The 19,021-nt window shown below is 44.9% G+C and overlaps 1 protein-coding gene across 2 annotated transcripts in view; it reads left to right on the top strand.

The window, feature by feature from the left end:
* ttc28 (tetratricopeptide repeat domain 28) overlaps positions 1 to 19,021 on the top strand; it is a 145,375-nt gene that overhangs the window by 94,925 nt on the left and 31,429 nt on the right. For both annotated transcript variants that reach the window (XM_061733978.1, XM_061733979.1), the window contains 8 exons: positions 349 to 570; positions 2,037 to 2,225; positions 2,305 to 2,401; positions 14,700 to 14,896; positions 14,979 to 15,132; positions 15,222 to 15,393; positions 17,089 to 17,257; positions 17,357 to 17,517. In XM_061733978.1, the coding sequence (XP_061589962.1) occupies positions 349 to 570; positions 2,037 to 2,225; positions 2,305 to 2,401; positions 14,700 to 14,896; positions 14,979 to 15,132; positions 15,222 to 15,393; positions 17,089 to 17,257; positions 17,357 to 17,517 (1,361 nt within the window). The remainder of the gene's footprint in view (positions 1 to 348; positions 571 to 2,036; positions 2,226 to 2,304; positions 2,402 to 14,699; positions 14,897 to 14,978; positions 15,133 to 15,221; positions 15,394 to 17,088; positions 17,258 to 17,356; positions 17,518 to 19,021) is intronic.

Genomic DNA, 19,021 nt, shown 5'->3' with positions numbered 1-19,021 from the left:
TTAATATAATTTAATTATTACTCCTCATGTCTTGGCAATGCTGTTCATTTTCTGCTTTCAGGCTCTGAGTTATGTAGATGAGCATCTTCTCATGGTGCTGATAGGAAATTTAATTTGTTTGGGATTGCATTCCTATCAAAACACATTAGCTGCTGCCAGTGATCTGTTTACATGTAATTTATAGAGGTAAATATGTTCACCGTAACATCTTATTTTTGGAGTAAAGAAGCAAATGGAACCCAGAGGATGATCCAGCTTATGTTTATGGGAACCGTGCGGACAGTTTTTTGTTATCACTGGTTGGTTTCTTGATCCAGCAGCTGGCGTTGTCTGTTTGTGTGATTTCAGGCCGCGTCCGGCACCCTCAGCAGTCTGGGCCACGTGTACACAGCCATCGGCGACTACCCCAACGCCCTGGCCAGCCATAAACAGTGCGTGCTGCTGGCGCGACAGATGCAGTGCCAGCTCTCCGAGGCTCGCCAGCTGGGCAACATGGGCGCTGTTTACACAGCGCTGGGAGACTTCACCAACGCTGTGCAGTGCCACGAGCAGCACTTGGACATTGCAAAGGTAAAGAGCTTATTTAATTTTGTTTATTTTCACTCGTTTCTTTTGTCCTTGATTTATCTCAGTATATTTTGTGGTTCATCCGATTAGTTTTCCTCAATGACTCATTTCCATATCTTCAGTTTCTTAAGACAACTAAAAACCCAGCAGACAAGTTTCAGAGAACTGGACCCAACTGGTTTCCGAAGCTGGTTTATGGGGCACGCTGGCAGGAACTTACCCTTCTAATTCAGAAATGGTGAAATGAGTAGAACGACCAAGGTGACAAATGGTACCGAGCTGAAGCCGGTTCCTCATGAACGTTGAGCAGCTCTGATCCAGGGATCCTGAAAGACTTGTTGAACCAGTGCCGGTGCTTGGCATAAATGCTCCAACCGGGGAGGGGGGGATTTGGTTGTTAAGGACCACCAAAATCCTAGGACCGGCCCAGTGTTGACATCATTTCTGGCACAGAAGCTTCGACCAATTAACTCCAACGATTCACTTGCTTTTTTCCTCCCAGTTGTGAATGTTTAATAGTGTGTTTAACAAAGTTTAACAAAAACATGAGAAATGATAATAGTTGTGTGTTATCTGCTGGTTATTTTGACTTAGATGAAAAATGCGGCTCATTTTATGGCAAATTAAAATAGTTAATTCCAAGGCTTTCCATACTTTTTTGTCACTGAAGGCTCTTTTTCATATAAGCAGATTTTATGTAAAGCAGAAAAGTAAATTTTACTGATTTTTATGTCATTTGGATTACTTGGTGTATTTTTGGGAGGCATTAAAATAAAAAAAAAAATACAAGACAGCATTCAGGAGGAGCCATCTACTGAATATAAACCTGATTACTACATCCAGTTTATCATCCATTATCATCTATTATTATCGTGACAGACATAATATGATCAATTCAAACAGCAAACATTCTTTTTTTGATTATATTTGGGTTTATGTTCCACTTGTAGAATGCAGATGTTGATTTCAAACTTAAATAGAACCCTGTTTCCTATCAAACTGAGACGCTCCTCCTAAAATTGTTTGTTAAGGATATAAATATTGGAAACATCACAGTGAAATCGTTGCACACATGTTACATAGTTTTTCTGGGGTTTTTATTCCACAGGCAGATCGCCTCAATCTGTGCAATCTGTTTACAAATGAGATCTGGGTGCATAGGTGCTCCTTCACAGACCCATGTTCTTTGGTTGTTTTTTTGTTTTGTTTTGTTTTAGTTCAGTACAGTTCTGGCTGTAAGATAATTAGAAACCTTCTTTGTTCCTTGTTAAACTTCCAGCAGAGGTCTTCCTGTGTGCATGTTCACTTCGTGCTTGTGAGGGGTTTCTTCAGGTACTCCAGCTCCCTCCCACAGTCCGCCTGAAGAGAACTGGGATAGACTCCAGCAGATCTCTTGCGCTGAAGATGAAAAGATGGATGGTTTTAGTTCCAAGTGTGAAAAGTAAAATGATGATTGATGTTCTTGGCAGACTTTGGAGAACCAGCGGGAGGAGGCGCGGGCGTACAGCAACCTGGGCAGTGCATACCACTCTCAGCGGGACTTTGACAAGGCCATATCGTACCATACCAGAGTGCTGCAGCTGGCACAGCAGTTGGCCGACAGAGCGATCGAGATGAGGGCGTATGCTGGCCTGGGACACGCCGCCCGATGCATGCAGGTGGGTGGAAAACCATTTAAACTAACTCCGACAGGAAGTTCCTGTTTTCTGGTGAAGATGCTACGGCTTTTGTGCTCAGGACTTGGAACGGGCGCATCAGTACCACCAGAACCAGCTGGAGATTGCTGAGGAGCTGCAGGACAGACCAGCACAGGGCCGAGCCTCTTCCAACCTGGGTAGGTTTAAGTCCATCACTGCTGGATAGAGAACCTGGTTGGTTGGTTTTATGAGGCCAGTTTCATTTGGCACAGTTTCTCTGTCAAACTGTCAAACTTTTCACTGAGCTTTTATTTGTTTAAACTGACTTTTGAAACATCTTTCCATGCTGGTGTGGATGCTGGTGTCTCTGGAGAATTTTTGATGGTAATTCTGGCACTTTGATAAGTATCCATGACAACTGAATGTTGTTTACATGTAGAAGCAGCAACTGAGCTTTCTAAAGACCAGCCAATTATTGGAAAATACCTCAAATGCAGATGAGTTGAAGAGGAGAGGTCAAGGCTGTAGAGCAGGAGAAAAATGGAGAGCAGAGGGAAGGGGCCTCATTTAAAATGGACTGCGTAGGAGTCATACTAAAATTGCACGTACACTCAAAAGCCGAAAATGCCGGGCGCAAAAAACTGTAAAACTGCGTGCACGCAGACTTGCACGTAATGTTCCCTTCATAAATCACAGTCCAGCTGGAAGGTTGCGCAGGTGAATCCGCCTCATATCCCGCCCTCTACACGCCCACTTCATGCCATAAATGGTATTTTTTTCATATGAATGAGCCTGCTGAGCATGCGCAGTGGCTTCCTGCAGCCTGTTTGGCGTCAGAATGAATGAGACTGTCGAGCCACCGTGCCACTGAATTTCACTGAGATCTGAGATCTAGATGTTGTGGATGATGTGGAGAGAGGACAGTGAAACGAGATTATTTGGTGGTCACAGTAAAAGTAGAAAAAGTATATAAATAGTATAAAATAAAGCGAGTGTGTGGCAGCACGCCGTTGCTGCCCGTTAGTGCTACGACGCAATTTCCACTGGGGGCAGGGGGGACATGTCCCCCCCACTTTTCAAAATCATGTATTTGTCCCCCCCACCCCACTTTTTACAGTTTAAAAACTAACGGTAGGCTCAGCAAATCATCAAGACACTCGGGACGGCGGGACGGCAGCCCCCGCTCCCCCTCCTCCCTCCCGTCTCCCCTCAGAGCTGCTCTAGGCTGTTTTATGGTTCCGCGTCACACCAACGCAGAGCCTACGGCGTAGAGTACGCGGCGATGGGCAACCTACGCCGGACCCTACGGCGTAGGCTCTGTGTTGGTGTGACGCAGAACCATAATTCCGGCTTAAAAGTAAACAACATGAGTGCACGTACCCGTGCATGACAGGCAGACACACACGGGGAGAAGGGACTATTTCTTTAATTTTTATTTTTTTGAAAACTTTATCCTTATGAACGCAATTGTTATATAGTCAAACTTTCCTTATTTTAATCAGAACACTTTCTTTTTTCCTCTTCGGCGTGGAGTAGTGGGCTCGGAGCGGCAGCCATCCCCCCCCCCCCCTCCGCCGCCTGCTCCGTTATCAGCACTATTTTATTATAAGTCTAATATATGTTGTGATATGTGATGACATTATTAAGAGTATGACATGAATCTGACTTCATTTCACCTCACAGCCTGCGTCGCCAGTTCCCCGTGTCTTAAGTAAATTCTTACGGGAGGGTCCTGGTTGCCGTAAAGATAAGCAGATTTTTCGGTTAGTTTTTTCTTTTTAGATCCGAGGCTTTGCGTAGATGGCGGCTTCCGCAACTTTCAGGCGCTTTTTCTGCGCAAGCAAGCTTTATAGATGAGGCCCCAGCCAATTATTAGAAAATACCTCAAATGCAGATGAGTTGAAGAGGAGAGGTCAAGGCTGTAAAGCAGGAGAAAAATGGAGAGCAGAGGGAAGTAGTTTTGATCATCATTGGCTGATGTGTGAGATCCCCTCTGAAGTAGGAGGAAGCAGGATGAATCAACTTGCAGCTGGGCAGCAGGAGTATCGTGTTTTATTAGCATGTTCTGGACTCCAACATCTCTACATGGATTGAGACGATACAGGTGGACTAAAGACTTAGAGAGACTGAGGAAAGTGGGACAGAAAGCTTTCAGTGTCTGTTAACAACACATGCTGCAATCCTGGTCATGTGACTGTGAGGGAGCACCTCTGCACCCCAGATGGTAAACCAGCCATGATACCTACTGAGGGAGTTCACCTGAGTTACCTGTGAATACTGCATGTGATGTCATCACCACAGTTGTTGCCAGGCGACACATCACTCCAATACTGATCTGGCTCACAATCACTCTTTCAATTCGTCCCAGAGGTTTTGGATGGAGCTGAGCTCATCTGTGTAGCTCAGTGAAGTTCTTCTGGGCTGAACTCCTCAAACAGGTCTATAGCCTGTGAGCTGAAACTTTAAGATCACAATTTACTAAAGAAAAGGGATCTATCCCCCAACCCTGAAAAACAGCCCCATACCATTCTAAAAAACATCTGTCAGTGATGAAACCTCAGCAAGTGTCTCATTGCAAACATGGGCTGTGCTTCAGGTCCCCGAGACTGCAGGTCTGGGTTCTTGGTTTTACTGGTTTGGGGGAAACTCCTGATCAGTTGTTTTGTATAAACTCCCCGGTGAGTCCTCTGTTTATCCACAGTCTCCTCTCAGAGATACGAGTTCAAAACCCCTCATCTCGTAGGCGTTCATGAAAGCAACTGGATAATCAATCCCACGGCAGCAGTGATTTTTATTGAATAGTTTTTCTTGGAACAAAATGTCAACCTTCCCAGCGTTACAGTTGTCCCTGATAGCAAAATATGAGCGAATCAACGTTGAAATATGGTTAGGCAGAAACACTGAATCCATGTTGAAGCCATGTTGAAGTCTGCTCGGCGACAAACAGAATACGTTGATTCCACATTGATTAGATGTTAGCATTTAGAATTGGATGATTGATTGATGGTTCATCCACCATCAATCGTTGACAAAAAATCTACTTTTTTGACCATAATTCAACATTGATTTAACATCTTTTGCTATCTAGGGTCTGTTTGAGTTAACGTAAAAAAAAACAACTGGGTTACAATATCAATTGAGCGAGACTGTGTCTCTGCCGTCGCCACCAGGACTCTGGGTCCTGACCGTTGTCTAGACAACTCAGTTTATATCGATCTGCAGCATTAAGGACACAGATAAATGTGATTTAAACTCAAACCGTGAAAAGAACAACTTGGACTGCTAAATGGAGGAGATTTTACATCATCTGATGGTCTCTCACCTGGCCCCTGAGGCAATGTTACTGTGTGACTGCATCCGTGCCTCTCTGGACAATCAGCACTCATGTTTTATTGAGGAAGTCTCAGTTTCTGCGGCCCCAGTGATATCTGAGAGGGCCTGAATCCGACTCCACTGCTGAGTGGACAACTCGCCACTCACTGTGTTTGTGTGTGTGGTGGTGGTGGTGGTGGGGGAGTCCACATGCCATTAAAGGGAAAGTTCAATTTTTTACAACCTGGACCTTATTTCTGGCATTTTTTATGGTCGTATACTCACCCAGGCAAGTTATGTGTCATTTGGAGTCCTTCGGAAGATATTAGGGGGTTTTTTGCGAACCGCTTCTCCATATAATGGTAGCGCATGGGGGCACAGCGGGACACAGACGATGCAGCGTCTAAATAACACATGATTGCCGCGAAACTCGTTCATTTATTTTATGAATCACTAGATCTGCTTCCAGGACCTGTTGTCTACATCCGGGGCTGTGTGTGTAACAAATAAATCAGTTTGTAAACAAGACCTCTGAACTCATAACGTCATCTCTGTGCGCGCATCCCAGACACAGCTCTGTGTACAGCTGGAGTTCGCTACTGTTAGTTTACTGTTAGTTATTTGAAACATGTCTGAATATTTGTCAAATTCTGAGGTTGTGGACGACGACTTTGAATATGATGGACGTCCTTAACGTTTTGAGCCAGAGTATACGGCTGAAGAGCCAGGGATTAAAGTTATCCGTCTCTAGACGGATTTCCGTCAATTCAAAAATTAGGGAAAAAAGAAAAAAACAAAAAAACATTTGCACGTGCGTTATCATGTTAAGCCTGAATTATGGTTCTGCGTTAAATCGTTCTTCTGCGTTGGAGTAACACTGAACCATAAATCAGCTTTTAGGCATTAAACTGGCGCTATTGTAAACCAATTAAGCGAGCCAGAGCCTTGGTATTAGCCAATCAGGAACAGAGGGGGGCGTGTTGGATCATGGGGGTAGTCTGGGGGAGCAGTCGCCCCGTCGCCCTCCCCTCCCCGCCGCCGGAGGTGCGGCGTTCGGCCCGCCTCGCGGGGCCTTCGTCCAGCGGCGTTCGCGCGTCGTCGGGCGGGGGTCTTTTCGCGGGCCGGTGTCCGGCACAGCGCGGAAGGTGGACCGGTGGGGGGGGGTCGGGTACTGCGGTCGGCCACGGCGACTCTGGACGCGCGCCGGGCCCTTCTTGCGGATCTCCCCAGCTGCGACGCCCGCCGGGGACCCGTTAACGCGGGCCCCGGGTCGCCTCTAGGGTTGTCACCTTTTAGAAATAGAAATAAGGAACGCCTGATTTCAGCAGCGCAGGCGTCAAAAAAGGGACATCCGACAGCTGCATAGAAATGTAATGTAGAAATGTTATTATTTTATATAAAAAAAAAATGCTTTGATTTAAAGTGCTTTAATAGCATTGAACTTGCACGACTGTACAGACAGCCAACCATACCAGTAACTGAAATAGCCTATCATCCTATGCTACTGTACGTCCACATCAGCCCAGATGTAGAATATAGCTATAGACAGTACTGGAGTTCAGGGGGGATGGCATCCCCCCTGAAATAAAAATGGTCCAAATCATCCCCCCTGTAAAACTGCCATCCCCCCTTTCCATCCCTTATGTTATTTCATCAATGAATGTGGTTTTACTGCTATTTCAACATTTAGAGTCATCACCAGAAAAATAACACCAGAAAAATAACTTATTTGACCATTTTCACCTGTTTCAAGTACATTTTCACTTGAAATAAGTAGGAGAATCTGGCAGTGGGACAAGATTTATCTTCTTATTACAAGCAAAAAAATCTTGTTTTTTCTACTTATTTCAAGTGGAAAATCTACTTGAAACAGGTGGAAATTGTTGTTTTTTCCAGTGATGAGTCTTGTTTTAAGTGTAATGAGATTTTTTTTACTAAAATGAGACATTTTAACTAGAAATAGGACAAATATTCTTGTTAAGATTTTGAGTTTTTGCAGTGATCCATTTTACTTATCCTGTGAAGGACAGAGTCATATTGATAAGTTCAGAAAACTGCATAATTTGGTTGCTTTCCTCCTTCTCTGAGTTGGCATGCTGAGGGGAGACCACTTTATATATGTTAAAGACAGAAAAAAAAATGGTTTTCACAATAGGTGCAGTGCATAGATGGAGGGGGAATATGAACTGGCCTGAAAAATTTTTTTCAGTCAAAAATATTTTTTTTTGCTTTAATCCCTGTGAAGAGCTCACTGAACGGAGGACAGAGTGCGCGCACTCGCGATGACGTCATGAGTTCAGAGGTCTTGTTTACAAACTGATTTATTTGTTACACACACAGCCCCGGATGTAGACAACAGGTCCTGGAAGCAGATCTAGTGATTCATAAAATAAATGAACGAGTTTCGCGGCAATCATGTGTTATTTAGACGCTGCATCGTCTGTGTCCCGCTGTGCCCCATTCACTACCGTTATATGGAGAAGCGGCTCGCAAAAAACCCCCTAATATCTTCCGAAGGACTCCAAATGACACCAAACTTACCTGGGTGAGTATACGACGATAAAAAATGCCAGAAATAATGTCAAGGTTGTAAAAAAACGAACTTTCCCTTTAAGACTTGGTTGCGTGTATAAAACTGTCTCAGTCAGTTTTTGGTTTATTAGAAAAACAGTGAGAAGAGGTTAATGACTTGACTTGGATGATTGATTTTGTTAAACACAATCAGAGACAATCAGGGAGATTACATCATCAGCGCTACTGATATTCATCAGATTAAAAAAAAATAGTCTGTAAACAGCTGCTGATAATCCAAACAAACAGTAGAGTGTTGGAAAACTAGCTTGCTCGACTTAGCTTATGCTAACCTACGGCTACTTCTGATTAATTTACCGTCATCCTGATCAAATCTGTCCCAACATCCTCATCTCAAGTGTCACTACGGAAATGACATATGAATATTTGGTTTCTCAAATGGCCTGAAAAAACCCTCGTGAGCATAATCATATGCAATATATTAGTTTATATTAGAGTTTTGGTAAAAGGGGCGTATAGTTTGTTATTTTTTATGACTTCATCTATCGCGGCGACCTCCAACCTGACCTGTTTTTTCTGCCTGTTCATGCTTCTTCTCCTGGATGGGAGGCGGACTGGTCAGACCCCCATCTGATGGTTTTGATTACCTGCATGAGACGCCCCCATGAAATCCGATTCTACCCCTCTGAACTTCTGCAGACTTGTTCAGCATCCTCGCGCTCCTGCCGTTTCCTCTCACCTTCACTTCTCAGAGAGACGGTTTGAACGCGAGTGAGAGCTGTCTTCACAAGATAGTCGTCTAATTTGCTGTGTGAAGTACGTGAAAGGAAAGCAAGCCCACAGCAATGATTGAGAAACTACTTTGATGTGTGACTAGAAGGCTGTAGCTGAAGTCGCTGACATTCTCCTGACAGACCAACTTCGGTCTGTGATTCAGATCAATGATTCAGCTCATCATTTATGGATGATTACGGTTCTTTGACTGCTGACTTGACAGCCCTCCATACTTTTCTCCTCCCCTCTTTTTCCTCACCTCCTTCTGTCCTTTTGTTTCATCCTCAGCTTTCTTCCTTTTTTTTGTCTCGTTTCATGTTGTCTTCTGCTTGGTTTTCTCGCTCATTTCTCCTCCTCTCTATTTTTTTATGGTCTAAAACCAGATTTGGCTACAACAGATTTCTATTTTACAGATCACCCTCTCTCAGCGTAAATAATATCTAATCTAGGACATTGTCTGGCTGCCCAGAGGAGCTCCTTAGTGATTTGTAATGGTACTATTTAAAAATTAATCAGCTTCTCTTGCATTGACAGCGGTTCTTGTAGCTCGGTGGTTCTTCTGGTATTTCTTGTTTTCCCACATTTCTTTTAGCCCCATTTTTATCACTTGAAATAATGCTTTCATATTCTGTAAGAGTTGCTCAGCGCTTGTATTTGCTGGATTTCATAGGAGAAAGATAAATGGCAGGAAAAACTTGACCCCAACAAAGGCTGTGTTTTGCATCACATTCATATTATCTTCTTCAGAGACGTTGCCTGCGTACGCAAACAAAGTTTTTCTGTGGAGTACTTCATATAAATAATTTACAACATTTACAGAGATAAGAAAAGAGATTTAACAGATTCAAAGGGATACAAGGACATAAGAAGTTAAAGAAACTTTTCCATTTTGAAGCGAGGTGTTGAGTTTTGGTCCGCATTGTCGGCTCTAAGTCGGACTCGTTTCCTGCGGGCACTGGCCTCCGCCAAGGCTGCCCTTTGTCATCAATTCTGTTCATTATGGACAGATTTATAGGTGCAGCCGAGGAGCGGAGGGGGTCCGGATTGGTGGTATCAGAACTGGGTCTCTGCTTTTTGCAGATGATGTGGTTCTGTTGGCTCCATCAGGCCAACACCTTCAGCTGAATGTGAAGCAGCGGGGACGAGAAGCAGCACCTCTAAATCCGAGACCATGGTCCTCAGTCAGAAAAGGGTGGAGTGCCCTCTCCGGGTTGGGGATCAGGTCCTGCCTCAAGTGGAGGAGGTCAAGTATTATGGGGTCTTGTTCACGAATGAGGGAAGAATGGAGCAGGAGATGTCACGCGGATTGGAGTGGCATCCGCCGTGATGTAGACTCTGCATCGGTCTGTCGTGGTGAAGGAGGAGGATGTCATCTGTAACCATGGCGACAGTAAGATGAAGCTTCTTTCAATGCTCACCTCTAGTTTATTTATTTATTTTTTATTTTTATTTATTTATTTCGATCACGTGCTCAGTATGGTACACTCATTCATAACATGTCGTCGTGTAATCGTTTGGATCGAAAAGGAGTAGGCTGAAGCTCTGAGCTTATAAATGCCTACCCTTTAACCTTCACATTATTATTATTTAAACTTTCTATAACAAATGCTTTCTAGCATTTCCACCCAAAAAAGAAGCAAACACGAAAGAAAAATATATGTAACAACAAAGAACCAGTAAGAAAAGAAAAAAAAGGAAAAATAAATAGTAAATAGTCCTGATTAAAACACAAAGCAAAGGACAAAAAGATCAGTAATTATTACGTGCATAATTCCATAATTCTCTCTCTTGCGTCTTATCCTTTAATTATCAACCGGATCTACTTTTACGTTTTTGTACATATCGCTCCATGTCCCCCTTTTGAATGTCTCTCGACTAACGGTGGTCCTTTTGTGCCCAAAATTAAAAAAAAAAAAAAACTTTGTGTTTTTCGGAAATATGGTCACCATCAAAAGCTGTAAACAAGGGTCAGATTGGCTCAGTTTTGAGGCCATGCCCTCCCTGGTGGTCACCTGATTAATTTTTGGTGTTGGTGTAACTCTTGTTCTGGTGTTGTTTATAAAACGGGATGTAGCCCTTTGGGACCAATGTTTCATCTCAACTGTGGCCATATCTCTGAATGTTACAGTTAGAAATGTCCTGCTTCCTCTACTTTCACGTGTCTAGACATGGGTCACTTTCGATCAGTTGGTTTGATTCGCCAGTTTATTCATAAAGCATCCCTCTGTGGCAATAGTCTTCTCAGTCATCACATCTCCATTTCTAACACCTGTAATTCTGATGGCTCCTCAAACCGTGTCCCCTCCATGCTGGGAAATCCCACAGAGTTGTGGGGTGTCTTCTCACTGTGGGCACCTCTGCACCTCGCACTTTTGCGTCTTCATATGCTCTCACGACTGCTTTGTTTTTCAATGATAGTGTCACGGGTCGTGTGTCAGTCCAAGAACGGAGAGTTCTGGGTGTAATTTCTTTAACACTGCACTTCAGTTTGTTATGCCTCTCCTGTCACCCCGCTGATTGTTAAATGTACAAAAGCATGCGTACGTTGTGTCTTCTCTGATTGACATCTCATGCATATTTCAGGTCTTAGAAGTTGTTAGCAACACAAACAGAGTGTGACTTTTTATGCAGCTGCACAGTTTAATTATTGTTCCTTCAACGGTCTTCTGTTGAGAGATTTTCTGATGCCCGCGATTGAATTTATCAGCTTTTATTGTGAATGGCTGCTCTGCATTTAGTCGAGTTTGAGTTAAAAAAATGGAACGACCATCGATTGTGGACTTGAATCTTCACGCTAAACATGATATGCTATGAAGGTCTGGGATGAAATATTGATTTCATCTCATCGTAGCATCTCCAACGACCCTGTGAGATGAATTATTTTAGTACAATGTTCACTTCTTTTCAAGGCGTGAAAGGTGTATTCTCAACCAAACATTTGAAGCATCTGTCTGTGGTTATACAAGTGTAGAACTGCAGTAAACATCAGTGTTGGTTTGTTTAAAAATAAAAGAAAGGACCTGTAAGTCATCATATTTGAAAAGCAAATTGCAGAACTTTTTCCGGTTTCCGGAGTCGAAGGCGTCATCTTTTGGAGGTGAAGTTTCGCAGATCCGTCTCTCGTGTGTCCCCAACTCCTCCTTTAACTTTGCTAACTTTTTCTGCTCTGTCTCTGAAATCTGGGTTGAAGACGCTTCATCACAGGAAACGTCGGCCGCCGGGACCAACGTTTCTCCAGTTCCTTCCCCCTGGAAGGAGACTCGGATCTCGGTGCTGCCACAGCAGCAGATATTATTAGATTTGTTGAATTTTGTCACCGTAGTGTTTTAATTATTTACTGCTCTGTACGCCCATCCTCGCGCGCGTGCGTACATGTGGAGTATCTTTGTATCTTAGTGGGGATTTAGAGTTAATAGCTCTGCGGTGGTCTTAAGACTTGGACCGGACGGACTCTCCTTCACTGGAACAATTTTAAATTTATTCAATTTCTCTCTCATGAATTGAGACGTAATTTGTCTTAAATTATTAGAAGACCACTCAGTTAAGACCTCAGAACTTTGTGAGGCTTAAAGTAATCCACCCTACCCCCTATTTGATCCTGCTCTCCTCTTTTATTTTCACTTGACATTGTGTTCCTCTTACATGACAGTAAAACTGTTCTCTGGGGAATTTAACTCAATCATCCCTTGAAAAGTAGAAATAATAAACCCGTCTCTGTACTCGTGTGCTTGTCCTCAGCTTCTTTAGACATTAAAGAAAACCATCTTGGGTCCGTTCTAACCGCAGACAGGTTCTAACTGTGTATTTCATTTCCTAAACTATTTCTGAAACACAAGCTGGTTGGCAATTGTCAGTATGCTATTTTTGTAAAGTAAAGGACGCTGAAAGTGCTTTCGCAGAGTTTCCATAAGATGATGGAGGATCTTCTTAGATTATTGTGACATTTGTGAAATCACAATTGGATCCAGAAGGATGTCGGACCTGAGGATGGAATCTGGATGGAAGGTGAAGCGTCCTCATGAACAGAACAAAAGGAGATCCAGTGAGATAAATGTGTTGCTTTATATACTTTTACTTAATGTGGTACCAAAATAATTCACCCTTTAACAGTTTCATGGATGTGAAATTCAGCTTTATTTCTGCTGCAAAGTTGGACTTTTTAACATTTGGAGCCGACCCCTAGTGGTCTGTCAAGGAACTGCAATTTTTCCGAGTTCCTGGTTGGTTTCAGCCTGGACGTTGGAGTGTTGGCGCTTGATAAAACCTCCCCAAGTGTTTGTTGATGCAAATATCCAAGGATGCAATCACATGCAGCTTCTCAACAGATTTAAGAACATATGAGCAACTGAAGTTCAAACTGAGCTTCAGCCAAGAGGAACGATGATTTAAGGGACTTTGTACAAGGCATGGATGCTGGTATGAAACAACAGAAAGATAACAGTAACTCACATGACCACTTGTTTCAAACAAGGTGTGGAGAAGACCATCTCTGAATTGGATGATCTTTGACCGCATGACAGCCCTGCAGGCCACAGTTGGAGTTACAGAGGTGTTTCAGGTGTAAGTGGGTTTTTATCAAAGATCAGCCCTGAGCCCCTTCTTGTTGCCGTGGTGATCAACAGGTTGAGCGATGAGGTCAGATGGGAGTCTCCGTCAGTGGTGGACAGTAACGGAGTAAATTTACTTGAGTACTGTACTTAAGTACATATCCAGAGGATTTGTACTTTACTTGAGTATTAGATTTCTTTGGTACTTATTACTCTTACTTGAATACATTTCCAAGACAAATATTTTTACTTTTACTCGAGTAAATTTCTAGGAAGGCTGAAAAGTACTCGTTACTTTCAGGTCTGCTCTTTTTTCTTCTTCCCTAAAATCCTATTGGACACAAGCTGTTTTTGTCAAAGGAGGAGACCTATCACACTGCACGCTCTCCACTGGGATGTACGTAAAGCGGAAATACGTCAAGCCTCCTCAAAACGATACCGCCAAAGTAGCCTGCAACAATTAATTTAGAAAAAATATAGTATAGGAAATTTACTCTTACTCTTACTCTTACTTTTACTTAAAGTAAATTTAAAAGCATTTACTTTTGGATACTTAAGTACCTTTAAAAGCAAGTACTTTTCTACTCTTACTCTTAAGTCAGTAATATTTTGACTGAGCTACTTTTACTTGTAACGGAGTAAATTTTGACCAGTAGTATTTGTACTCTTACTCAAGTACTGGGGTCGAGTACTCTGTCCACCTCTGGTCTCCGTGGACTGGGTCGTTTGCAAAGGACATTATGGTGTGTTGTGAGAGTAGGAAGAAGGTGGAAAACAACCTGAAGAAGTGCGGTAGAGAGAAAAGGGATGTGAAATGAAAATGAAGGGAAATGAAGGGAGTAGAGGTGAAGAAAGTGAAGAATCTTAAATACCTCAGCTCAGCTGTTCAGAACAAAAGGGAGTGTGGAAAACAGGCGAAGAATAGGGTACAGGCACGGTGGAGTGGGTGCAGTGGAGTGTCTGGAGTTTTCAAAATGGCAGCGAGACCAGCTCTTCTCTATGGGTTTGAGACAGCAGCACTGACCACCAGACAGGAGGATATGGAGTCGGCTAATGTAGGAAGATCCAGAAGACCGGATCAGGTGAATACAGGGGGTCAGCTTCCATTAGGGTGACCACTAAAGAGGAAACACCAAAGAAAAAGAAGATAAACATTTACAGAAGGCTAATAAGCTGCAACGAAGGACAGAGTCTTGAGGTGTCCTGTGGTTTTTATCTCAAGTTTCTATCAACATCAGATGCTGAATAGAAAGGTTTGGAGGAGATGTAGTAGAAATAACTTCAGGATGTCCCAGTGGGTCAACAAACATTCCTCTCTCTTCCATTTCAGGCATCATACATCAGATGAAGGGGGAGTATGAAATGGCTCTGAAGCTCCACAAGGCCCACCTGTCCTTCGCTCAGGAGCTGGGGGACTACGCCGCCCTGGGGAGGGCCTACGGTAACATGGGCAATGCCTACAACGCACTTGGCGTCTATGAACAGGCGGTGCGGTACCACCGCCAAGAGCTGCAGATCTCTCTGGAGGTAAATTCTGGCACGTGTCACGGACGTTGCTTTCATGTGGGATAACAGAGCTGTGATATCTTGATATCTGTCTGGCCTGCAGGTGAACGATCGTTCATCGCAGGCCTCCACACATGGCAATCTTGCTGTGGCCTATCAGGCACTGGGGGCTCATGACCGAGCTCTCCAGCACTACCTTCACCACCTGACCATCGCACGAGAGCTGCGGGACACTCAAAGTGAAGCAAGAGCTCTAGGCAAGCTGGACGAAAGACAAAGTTGTTCCCAAATCTTTCCCATGAAATGAGTGACGAACTTTTGAATCTACTCTTCTAACCTCCCACAGCGAACCTGGGTAACTTCCACAGCTGGAGGGGTGAGTATGCGCAGGCCTTGCCCTACTACCAGCAGTACCTGGCCTTGACCCCGGGGTTACAGGACCTGGAAGGGGAAGGAAAAGTCTGCCACAACCTTGGCTATGCTCACTACTGCCTGGGACAATACAGAGATGCAGCCAGGTCAGAGACCAAAGAAATCTCATGAAATCTAACTTTAGCTGAAGACATAAAGAGACGACACTAATATAGCATGAAGGTTCAACAGAGAAGCACCCTCTCGGATGGTGGAACTTGTCACCCTATATCTAAAGGAGGGTTCAGCCACCTTATGTTTCTCTCCTCCTCGAGTCATCACCTCATCACGGTGGAGGGGTTTGCATGCTAGATGATCCGCGGAGCTTTGTTATCTGGAGATTTTGCACCTGCTAGTTAGACCTTCCAGGAATCCGCGATTCCGTGATCGCGGAATTTTTCGCAGATTTCACGGCTGTCCGTGGATTTACAGACCTTCCGTGGATTTCAATGTCTGGTGCAGAAAAATCACTTTTACTGGGGTTAATATTGCATATGTCCGCGCTGAATATGTGAATTATGTGGGGCTCGCTTTATTTCACCGCATCATCGCCGCACATTTTCGCATAAAGTTTGGAAAAAGGGGGAAGTGTTGTGAGTGACATGTCGGGACGCCCGGTCGCGACGTGCGGGACCCGCCCGGGGACCTCCGCACCCCTCGCAGAAAACCGCCACCCCCCAAACAGCAGCTCTGCCGGGGGACTCAGGATCCGCGCTGACCGCGTACCACTGCGCCTGCGAGGGCCGGCGGAGGCGGCCTCCCATCCACTTGGGGGATCTTGGCGGCGGACGCGTGGGGTGACGGAGCTCCGGCTCGTCCCCCTCGTCGCGCCGGTGCGCCCGGCAATCACCCGAGCACTGAGACGCGGGCTGGAGGGAGAGAGACGGCCGGCCCCCGGGCTGCGACCGCCCCTCTCCTCTCCACCCTCGCTCTCCTTTTTTTTTTCGCCTACGACCTCAGATCAGACGAGACAGCCCGCTGAATTTAAGAGGGAAGAGCTCAGCGCCGAATCCGCAACTTCCTGCATATTTCGCATATTTTGCAACTTTCCGCATATTCCACGACTTCCCGCATATTCCGCAATTTCACTGCATAAAAGCACATAAAAAACCTGCACATTTAATCGCATAATCAATGATTTTAGCCCGCAAAATCAAGGATTTTAGCCCGCGGAATCAAGGATTTTAGCCCGCAGAATCAAGGATTTTAGCCCGCAGAATCAAGGATTTTAGCCCGCAGAATCAAGGATTTTTGCCCGCGTTTTTCTGGAGGGTCTAGCTAGTGTCTGCCGGGGCTAATTGGTCCTGGTGGACCGGCCAGATTTGGAGCTATTCCACTGACTTGTGTGAATAGTAAAATATAAATACTTGATGTCCTTATCCCATTTTAAGAGTACCAGGGCCTCCGCCTTGAAAATAGACCTGGGCTGAGGCTCATTGGCAAGCACCTGGTAACCAGGTCTTCACACGTAGGGTCCCAACTGGGTTTCAGTTCAATTTATTTAACACATGAACATATACCACAAAAACCTGTCCGGAAGAAAGTTGGTCCAAATTTAAAAAAATGCACATTTCCAAATAAAGTAAAGATATTTGTAGATTATTCGTTTGTCTGTTCATTCAGTTGTAAGCAGTGTGTTGCGCTTGGAGGGTTTTTACAAAATCTTATTTAGGGCTACCAAAATCCTAGGGCTGGCCCTGGTTGCATGTTGCATGTTTTGCTGACCAGGCTTCTGTCTTTCATATTAGATTGATCCAAAGTGTAAACTAAAACCAGTTTGGTTTTCTTAATCAATTTCTTAGGTATTATGAGCAGGACTTGGCCTTGGCTAAAGACCTCCAGGACAAACTAGCTCAAGCCAAAGCGTACTGTAACCTGGGTCTGGCTCACAAAGCTCTGGGAGAGCACAACAAGGCGGAGGAGTGTCAAAGATACCTGTTGTCGCTGGCGCGGACACTGGATAACAGACAGGTCACCTGATGATGCTGCACTCACTCACTCAGCCGTGGAGTCCCATTCCTTTAAAAGCTGAGCAGATTTGAATAAACAACTGATGTGTTTTGTCTCCAGGCCATTTTCAGAGCACTCGGGAACCTCGGAGATGTTTACGTGTGTCGGGGCGACCCCCAAGGAGCCGTGAAGTTTTACCAGCAGCAGCTGAGCCTGGCTCAGAAAGCCGGTGAGCAGAAGATGGAGGCAGACGCTTACTCAGCGCTGGGATCAGTTCACAGGTAATGAAGAGGTCAACCAACGTGTTTGTAAGCTCAGCCCCGAAAAACATCTGAGGGCAGGACGTTGTTTACTTGCTTCTGGTTGGATGTGCCCGATGCAGGATATGAGGTTCATCCCTCTCAGTGTTCCCTTTTAGTCTTTATCTTCTCATTTAATACCTCCATCACCTTGTGTGGAAATAATCCAAGAGGTGCAGTACCGCCACCAAGTGTTAGGCTGCTCGGTCAGTGAATCCTACTAGGGCCGGCACTGTAGCGGATAGGGGTGGGTATTGGGAAGGACCTCACGATACGATACGCATCACGATACTTGAGCCACGATACGATACACATTGCGATATTATGCAAGATAGTATGCAAGATGGCGCCGCCTATGGCCGCCACGGTTTTTCGCTCTCTGTTTTTCTTCTGCTTTTTGTTTATTTTTCCTGTTTTCTGCTGCCCCTCACGGGTCACCTTCAGCAGAGAAGAGCTATTTAATATTAGGAAGTCTTCTCCCGGCACATCTTGCCCAATTTTCTCCGATCCGGACAGCTTAAAGGAGATTCTGATCGGAGCAGCAGCCGCTGTTTACCGGCTCTACAGGAGACGCAAGCGGGGGAAGCGCGCCGGAGCCCTCGTGCGTCTGAGAGAGAGAGGATTCCGAACCGCGCTCCCCTCCATTCACCTGGGAAACGTCCGATCCCTTACCAACAAAATAGATGAGCTTCTTATGCTCATCACAAGGACCCGGGATTTTAGCAGATCTGCCGCCTTTTGCTTCACGGAAACCTGGCTCAGTGATCTCGTCCCGGACAGCGCAGTACGGCTGCCGGGATTCCAGCTCATCCGAGCGGATCGCTGCAAGGAATCATCAGGGAAACGAAAAGGCGGCGGGGTCTGCCTCTATATAAACGAAGGTTGGTGCACAGATGCCACAGTGCTAAAAGTTTCTTGCAGTCCTCACTTAGAGACACTTTTTGTGAACTGCAAACCATTTTATTCACCGCGGGAGTTTTCATCCTTTGTTCTGGTCGGCGTTTACATTCCACCCGACGCGTGTGTGGCTGAAGCCACTCAGTGTCTCGCCGATCAGATAACAGACCTGGAGAAAAAACTCCCGAACTCATTTTTTATTGTTTTGGGGGACTTTAACAAAGCAAACCTCACTCACGAACTCCCGAAATTCAAACAACACGTCACGTGTCCCACCAGGGACACGCGGACTCTGGACCATTGTTACACCGTCATAAAAAATGCATACCGCTCTGTTCCCCGCGCAGCTCTTGGTCACTCTGACCATTGTCTGCTCCACCTCATCCCTACCTACAGGCAGAAATTAAAGACCTCGAAGCCTGTAGTTAATACTGTTAAAAAGTGGACTGAGGAGTCAAAGCTGGAGCTTCAGGACTGTTTTCAGATCACCGACTGGAGTGTCTTTGAAGCTGCGGCCTCAGATCTCCATGAACTGACTGATACTGTTACATCCTATATCAGTTTCTGCGAGGACATGTGTGTGCAGACC

The sequence above is a fragment of the Cololabis saira genome, chromosome 11 (genome assembly GCF_033807715.1).
Source record: "Cololabis saira isolate AMF1-May2022 chromosome 11, fColSai1.1, whole genome shotgun sequence".
Taxonomy (NCBI): domain Eukaryota; kingdom Metazoa; phylum Chordata; class Actinopteri; order Beloniformes; family Belonidae; genus Cololabis; species Cololabis saira.
Note: the sequence above shows the minus strand (reverse complement) of the source record. Positions and strands in the feature narration are given on the sequence as shown.